The following is an 8,480-nucleotide window of genomic DNA, read 5'->3' on the forward strand; positions in this document are numbered from 1 at the left end:
CTGTGTCTTGTCATCTCTGATTGAGTGTTCAACAGTGTGGTCTGGTCTGGATGCTCTGAAGGGTTTCGAGAAGACAGCTGAGAACCCAAGCGTCCAGACCAAGGGCCCAGAAGAGACAGGTCATGAATAGAGGATGTACTTGGATTGACTGAAGAAAAGAAAATCGGATAACTCATGAGTCAAAGAAGAAATCACAAGGGAAGTCAGAAAATATTCAGAACCAAATAATAATGAGAAGATGATTTATAAAACCTTATGGGATACAGCTAAAGCAGAACATAGAGGGAAATGGATAACCTTAAATGGTTATTTTAGGAAAGAAGAAAGGCTGTATTTTAATGAGCTAAGAATCTGAAGTAAGAGCTAGGGAGACAGCAACACGTTGAGGGCTGGAACTGAACCAAGCTCGTGGAAAGGATGGCAGACAAGAGATATGAGGATTCCAGCAGGTTTCAAAGGGACTGGGCTGTCTGAGGCTTAAATTTTTAGAATCCAGCTCTCTCTGAGCTTCCTGTGAGCTCTGGCTTTGATTCTCTAAGTTGGTGGCCTTCCTTCAGTGGCTGAGTTTCTGATTAAAATTAATTTTATCTATTTTTTTCTTTTTAGTTTTAAAAATGTGGCTGTTAGAAGATTAAAAATGACACATGTCTTGCATTATATTTCTACTGGACAGTGATGTCCTGGATACACTTAGAAGGTGGAGCCCACAGGATTTGCTGGTGGATTGCAGAGAGGCATTGAGGGTGACTCCCAAACTTTCAGGCTGAACAGCCAGACGGTTGGAATTGACATTAGCTAAGACGAGGAAGGCTGTAGGTTTGGTGTATGTTGGGTGAATTATGGGTCTAGTTTTGCATNTGTGTGTGTGTGTGTGTGTGTGAGAGAGAGAGAGAGAGAGAGAGAGAGACAGAGAGAGACAGAGAGAGACAGAGAGAGACAGAGAGAGACAGAGTTGGGAGGGGGACTTGTCCTGCGAGACTCTCAGGTTCCCTCCAGTTGAAAGGTGGACCAGAAAGGGGGATACACTTGGCCTGGGTCACACAGCCAGGGCGGTGCAGCCCTACAGGCAGTCTGCCTCTTCCCTACCAGCTGTCCCTCCCAGTCTAAGAAGAGCTCCTAGCAACCCGGGTGCCGCGGGAGGGATCGCCCGGACAGGAGGGACTTGGCTGGCCGGGCCGATGGGCGGGACCGAGAGCGGGGAGGGGTCAGGCGGGGGCGGGGCTGAGCGCTGGAGCCGCCCCGGCCAGGACCTAGCCGTGCGTGTTGCCTCCGACAGTGCGGAGGAATCCGGACCCTGCGGCCCCGAGGTGAGTGCTCCAGAGCCCAGCTCCCCCAGGACTGAGTCCCACCCCCAGGACTCAGACACCTGGCTTCAGAGCCGTCCTGGCCAGTGGGCTTAGGGAGAGGCTGCCTCGGTTTCTCCTTGGGGGGTCCGGGGATCTAGATGGGAGGTAGACGGAAAGGGGGCGTCTCGAGGTTGGGGAGCCCCCTGGAGGCCTGTGACTACAGAAGCTGAGAAGGCTTGGGGGCGTTTCTGGGCCCCAGGAGCCTTTGAGGTCGGGAGAGAGGCAGTGATTTGGAGGCGGTGCGGAGTGTGGAGGGAGAACCAGTTAGATGAGAAGTCCCGACCGAGGCACTAGGCTGACCTGGGAATGAGGCCAGGCTCCAGGTCTCAGAGGGGCCTGTTCTCTGAGTCCCTTCCTCTCTGCGGGCCTCAGTTTGCCCGTCTTCACCATGCCTGTGAATGGGTGGGTGCCAGTGACAGAGGACCTGGATGGTGGCTCACACGTCCTGCAGCCTTGTGACTCTTATGGGAATCTCCGGCCTCCTCCGCCTTGGATGGCTCACCCCCATCCCTACCAGACAGGCCCATATCAGGGCCTGGCCAGCACCACATCCTCTGTGTCATTGGCCTTCTCCTTTGCTCCTCATGTTGGGGGCCAGCTATCTGGTCCTACTTGCTTTCCAGCACTGAAAAGCCCCCCAGGTCCCCTCAGGGCGGGCCTCCCACAGCTGGATCACTGGCTCTGAATTGGCCCTGGTTTCTCTCCCTCTTCCTGAGCCCTTGGGCTTCTCCCTGTCATGGCGTTGGTCTCCCCATGGGCTGTTCCCTGGTCACAGGGTCCTTGTTCCATGGAGGGGGAAAGCCTGCCATGTCACCCATCCCTTGATCCCTTGATGAAGACCAGAGTGACATTTCCATTGCCTCTGCTCTCCGGCCCGTAAGTTTGTCAGCCATTCAAGTCCCCTTTGCCAATCTGAGGCTGGAAGGGACCCCATCTAGCTCCGTGCCTCCCACCCAGTGCAGGAGCCCTCTGCTGTGTATGCTCAGTGATGTTGAACTCGTTACTTACGAGGTGCTGTTCAGCAGCCTGCAGCTTTTGTTTCATTTAGCTAAAACCTGTGGCTTGCAGATTCCATCCTTTAGTTCTACTTCTGCCTCCTGGAGCCAAACAAAGTAAATTTATTCTATTATTCATTCAAACAATCTTTATGAATGCACTGGCTGAGACACTGGGGCTACAGCAATGAACAAAACCATGCAAAACGTCCTGCCCTCATGGGGTTCGTATTCTAGAGATGAGTCCAATAAGTGAATCCATAATACGTCAGGTGGTGAGAAGTAAAGCAGGTGAGGGGGCTGAGGTGTTGGGGCTGGTACTGCAATTTTATAGAGCATAGTCAGGGATGGCCTCTCTGAGATGGTGACAACTGAGCAAGGCCTTGAAGGAGGTGGAGGGTGGTAAGCTTTGTGAACATCTGGGGGAAAGGACAGTGCACCCTCCTAGGGACGAGCACGTGCAGAGGCCCTCAGGCAGAAGCATGACAGGCAGGAGTCTTCCTCTAGGAACAAGGCTGGGGGACGGTGTGGCTGGAGCAGGGTGGGTGAAGAACTGGTAGGGGACAAGTGGGAAAGAAATACAGAGAGGTACGGGCTGGGAGGCAGGACTGGACTTAGAAGGCCCCTGGGAGGGCTTTGGTTTTCCCTTTGAGTGCCAAGGGAGCCACCGGAGGGCTTTGAGCAGAGGAATCACCTGCTCTGACTTGGGGGTGAGCAGGTTCACCTGGCTGTGGACGGGAGAATAGGCTATAGGGGGTGAGAGCAGAAGGGGGGGCCGGTGAGGGGACCACTGCTGTCATTCTGGGCAGAGGCCATGGGGGCTCATACTCATGGCATAGAGGTGGTGAAAAATATTAGATTTGGGATATATTTTGAAGGTAGTAGGGTGGATAGGAATAGGGGTGCAAGAGGAATGGGGGGTCAAGGATGACAGGGGGTGGAGGGTGGGGTTTGGCCTGAATATCTGGAAGTTTGGAGCTGCCATTGACTGAGATGGGAGCTGTTTAGGGGGAAGATTTGGAGTTTGGTCTGGTGCTTGTTAAGTTTGAGATACCCATTAGCATCCACGTGAAGATGTCCGGTAGGCAATCGGGAAAAGTGCCGTACAGAGGTTGGAGGTGGAAATAAAATTTTGGATGACATCACCACATACGTGGTATTTAAAGCTGTGAGAGCCAGTGAGTTCACTTAGGGCGAGAGTGATATGGAGAACAGAAGTCCAACCAGGGAGCCCTGGGGCTCCCGGCATCAGGAACCAGCCAAGGAGACAGAAAGAGCAGCCAGTGAGATGGGAGGAGAGGCTGGAGAGTGAGGGTGTCCTGGAGGTAATGAGGGAGGTGCTTCAAGGAGGAGGGAGGGAGGGAGTGATGCAGACAGATGCCTTTGACAGAGCAAACAAGGTGAAGGCTGACAATCAAGCAATGCGGAGGTGACTGTGACAGAAGCAACTGGGGGTTAGGAAAGGGCTGGGAGGAGAAGACTTGGGGACAGCAGTACAGACAGCAGACAAGGAGTCCTGCTGTGAAGGGGAACAGAAAAATGGGATTGGAGCCAGAGGGAAGTGGGTGTGGAGAGAGGGCTTTGCTTCTGGGATGAAGTTACAGTCTGTTTGTGTGCTGGTGGGAAGCACTCTCCTGGAGAGCAGCCTGGCGAAGGGGCCAGAATGGAGGATGGCTGCGAGGGCCGAGAGGGATGGACTCAGTGCCCCAGGGGGAGCTTGGCCCCAACGGAGAGCCAGGATGGTTCAAAAGCTGGGGTTCCTGGAGCCTCCCTCCTTCTCCTGTCTGCAGGGAGGGGCCCAGCAGGCTGAGATTTCAGCTGAAGGGTGCCCCAGACTCAGTGCGCTCAGGAAGGGCCCTGCTTTCTCAAAGCCTGTCCCCTGGTGGATGACCTCATCTGTGGGGGTGTCTCAGGTCCCCATGGGGTCTCCCACAAGGCTTTGTGTCAGTATTGCCAAGAGTTACCTAGTTCTGGGCAGCTGGTTGGCCAACTCTGGCTTCCAGCTCGTCCTTTTGGAGTTTCCCCGGGCAGATCTGGGCCTGTCAGTCCTGTGTCACTTGGCCTGGCCTTTCCTGCCCCAGGTCTGCCTGAGATGACTTGCCAGGCCTGCTCCACCAAGCCTGATGAGCTCTGATGAGGGAGAGGGTAGTCCAGGCTCCCCGGACGTACAGGGGAGTACAGCTGTCCACCCTTAGGCATCCTGTGGGTGACAGGAGCAGGCATTGTCCTGTCTCTGCTTTTCAACTTCGTTCATTCCTGGCCGCCCACGTGCCCTGCATGTATTGGGTCAGAGGGAGAGCACTGACTGCACTTCTGGGCCGTTCCACGAGGGACGGGTGGGAAGTTCTTTTCCCGAGGATCTGGGCATGGGTGCTGGGGGTGCTGGCGTTTCCACAGCTGAGAACCCCTCCAGGGCCAAGCCCAGAGCTCTCCTACCCCTTGCTATTCTCCCCTTCCCTCCTCCCCACCTCTACCCCGTCAACGCCTCTGTTTGGCAGTGAGCACAGTGGGGAGGCCTGCTTGGCCAGAGACAACTGTTTTAGCTCCTGATTTACTGCAGCCTCTGTACTGGGGATGCTCTCCTTCCTAAGCAGCCAGACACACAGGCAGCCTCGCTGCCTCAGTTTCCTCATTGCGCTGACACCAGGCTCCAGCCTAAGTGTCGGCAGCGTTCTGAGTTGAAGATTTCCCCTTCCCCTTATCTTGGCTGCTGTATGAAGACAGGCACAGAATGTTCCAGCCCCTCTCCTCCTTCCGTGGATTGTTTATTCATGAGCATCCCCACTGTGCCTCTCCAGGGCCCCGCCAGGTGCCAAGCTTAGAGATGCCAGGGTGAGTAAGACTCAGGCTTCAACTTGGGTCAAGAAGGGAGGGAGACATGTAAACAACCAGTCGGAAAGTTGCAAAATCCCCCAGCTCCTTGGCGTCTGCTCCTTTGAGTGCCTGGGAATGTCCCCGTTTTATAAAAGGAAGCAGACATGCCTCTTCTTTTTCCATGCCTACATCCTTTCACTTTCATTTTCTCTGGGCACTGCACCAGCCCTTGCTCCAGGACCCTGTGACAATCGCAGACCCCACTCTGATGAGAGATGCTCTCTGCTGCTTGGGGACCCTCCTAGGGCTTGAAGCTCTGAGAGACCTCGTCCCCTCACTTCCCAGAACCCAGAGGCTGAGGGCTGAGTCCAGAGCAAGCCCTGGACAGAAGTGACAGCATGTGATGTGCGGTGGTAAGGGAGTGGAAGGGCGGTGAGGGCCAGGGGCAGAGAGGAAGCTGGCAGTACTTCCCATGAACTTTGGAACTACTTAGTTTCCACCATGCGTTTCGTTTTGCCTGGGTTGAGCTCTTTATAGCATCATTCTGGGTCTGCCCCTTGGGATAGCAGAGGGTTACCCACACAGGCACGGGCTCGAGGCCCCTGTGGGGAACCCAAATATATCGGAATGAAAGGCATACTTCCGGAGTTGCATTGCTTGGGTTCAAATCCTAGCTCCACCTCCTCTAGCTGTGAACCCTTGTACAGGTCCCCTAGCCTCCCTGTGCCTCAGGCTTTTCACCTGTAAAAAGGGGCTGACCGTAGCATCTACCTCAGAGTGCTTGGGAGGGTAAATGAATTCACACAGGAGAGCACTTAGAATGGTGCCTGGCATTTTGGATGAGATTAATGAACATGAGCTATCGGAGAGAGAGCTGCTGTGGCCGGAATCCAGCCAGCATGAAAGCGCCCTGTCCCACTGCCTCAAAGAGAACTCCCGGGTCCCTTGGGAGACATTGCTCTTAATATTAGCTCAAACGCTTTGAACCTTCTTAAGCCGGGGATGAAGCCGGATATGGGAACCAGAGATCTTGATTTAACTCCTGCTTGCTTCAAACGCTCAGTGAGAACTTGAGCCACTTTCATGCTTTCTCTGGGCCTCAGTTTGCACGTCTGTTCCATGGAGAGCTTGGACCTGGGGTAGAGCTGACTGGCCACCCCACTGCCTCCCCCTCCCCCATCCCTGTTTCTGGAGAAGTCATGCCCTGACCTCACTCTCCTCCCCAGGTTGTGAAATGTGCACGCAGGAGGCTTTCCAGGCGCAGAGGAGTCAGCTGGTGGAGCTGCTGGTCTCGGGGTCCCTGGAGGGCTTTGAGAGTGTCCTGGACTGGCTGCTGTCCTGGGAAGTTCTTTCCTGGGAAGACTATGAGGGCCTCAGCCTCCTGGGCCAGCCCCTCTCCCACTTGGCCAGGCGTCTTCTGGACACTGTGTGGAGGAAGGGTGCCTGGGGCTGTGAACAACTCATCGCAGCTGTGCAGGAGGCCCGGGCCGACAGCCAGTCCCCCAAGCTATGTGACCACTGGGACCCCCACTCACCACACTCAGCCCAGGACCTGCAGAGTCACCGGCCAGCCATTGTCAGGAGACTCTACAGCCACGTGGAGGGTGTGCTGGACTTGGCAAAGGAGCGGGGTTTCATCAGCCCATATGAGTGTGATGAAATCAGGCTGCCCATCTTCACGTCATCCCAGCGGGTAAGGTACTTCCGTCTTGTGTCATCAGAGTTCACAGAAAAGGGGTGCTGCTTCGTCGCCAGAGCTACTTTGTCTTCATGAAGTCGGTCCTCTGGGGAGACATGAGCCATGGGATGCCCCCCAAAGGTAGCCAGGCGGGTCAGAGTTGCTCTGGGTTTTGGTATCACACCACTTCTAAAGAGAGGAAGTGTTGCCCAGTGGCCAAGGGCAGATTCCCCAAGAATCACGCAGGCTCGTACTGGCTCTGTGTGTCTGTGGGCCTCTTCATGGAAACTCTCCATCCCTAATCTCTCCTGCCTCATCTGTAAAGGCGCAGTCAAGTTCTTGGGTGAATTCAATGAGCTGATTTGTGTAACACTTAGAACAGTGTCAAGCACGTACTAAGCACCCATTCACATACCATTGGCTGCTGTCAGTTCTGTTGTTATGACATTTTATACTGTACAATTTTATTGCTGTCTGTTTTCAATGAACAGCTCAACAGATCATAAATATTCATTAAATTAAATCTGCATTTAATAACATAGCACACTGTGTGCTAATATAGTTTAAATGCCCACGTAGGATTTCTGATATGAAATTGCATTGCGTCATAGACGCTCGGAGTAAGAATATAAGTGCCTTCAAAAATGCCATTCCAGGGGTTAGCTGAATGGCTCAGTTGGTTAAGAGCTTGCTCAAGAGTGTGAGCTCTGAGCAACAGCGGTTCGAGTCCTGGCCCGAGCTGAGCAGCCGCTGAGCTGCCAACAGGTGGCAGGATGGCTCAGCTAAAAAAAAAAAAATGCCATTCCACAAGAACGCAAAGGTATCTACTGGACATTTTTGAAACTCTCTCTCTTATTCCCCCCTGCAAACAGTGACTCTCGGGCTTCTTTTCATGCAGATGGAATAGTCATTAACATCCCATTGTATAGATTGGGAAATTGAGGCCCAGAAAAGTGGTTTGAGTGAGCGCACAGTCGTTAAGGAGAGGGCCAGTGCTGGGACTAGGGCCTTGACTCTTTCATTCATCATTAATTTATTCATTCATTTATTCAGCCAGAATCTATTTAGATGCCCACTACGTGCCAGGCTCTGTCTTAAAGCTTATTGTGCTCAGATGCCTTGCACATAGTAGGCACTCAATAAGTATTTGCTGATGAAATACATGAATTATTGAATGAATGAATTTGAAGTACATTGCAGTGTTAGGATGGGCTGGCTTGGGGGACTTTCTAGTTTTTATTTTTGTCTATTTTATAAAAAAATGTACTTGGTGTCAAGTGAGTTTAGGTAAACCTAGGTTGAGTCTGGTGGAATAAACCAGTCTGTCTTCAAGGCTGTTTCAAAGCTGGCTCAAGGTGACCAAGTACCTACAGAGCAGACATGATGTGGTCCTCTCTTATTAGTGCTCATGAAACCTACAGTTGTTCGCCGAGCACCGTCTCCTTGAGCCTGGACCTGTGGGGATTGCACAAGATAGGTTGGTTATTGTACCTACCTTGGTCTTTTGTGATCTGTTGGGGTATTGAATCGGCCCATAGGGGAAGTTACAAGTCTGTGTCTTGTCATCTCTGATTGAGTGTTCAACAGTGTGGTCTGGTCTGGATGCTCTGAAGGGTTTCGAGAAGACAGCTGAGAACCCAAGCGTCC

The 8,480-nt window shown here is 53.1% G+C and overlaps 1 protein-coding gene across 4 annotated transcripts in view; it reads left to right on the plus strand.

Annotated features, from left to right (window-relative positions):
- Positions 1-1,245: 1,245 nt before the first annotated feature.
- NOD2 (nucleotide binding oligomerization domain containing 2) overlaps positions 1,246-8,480 on the plus strand; it is a 30,849-nt gene continuing 23,614 nt past the window's right edge. For 3 of the 4 annotated variants that reach the window (XM_019643688.1, XM_019643693.1, XM_019643699.1), the window contains exons 1-2: positions 1,246-1,307; positions 6,382-6,848. In XM_019643688.1, coding sequence (XP_019499233.1) covers positions 6,390-6,848 — 459 coding nt within the window. In that variant the 5' untranslated portion in view covers positions 1,246-1,307; positions 6,382-6,389. Of the gene's footprint in view, positions 1,308-6,381; positions 6,849-8,480 lie in introns of those variants that run through there. The other variant, XM_019643716.1, reaches the window with a different exon arrangement.

This window comes from Hipposideros armiger, unplaced genomic scaffold, assembly GCF_001890085.2.
Source record: "Hipposideros armiger isolate ML-2016 unplaced genomic scaffold, ASM189008v1 scaffold_4, whole genome shotgun sequence".
NCBI classification, from domain to species: domain Eukaryota; kingdom Metazoa; phylum Chordata; class Mammalia; order Chiroptera; family Hipposideridae; genus Hipposideros; species Hipposideros armiger.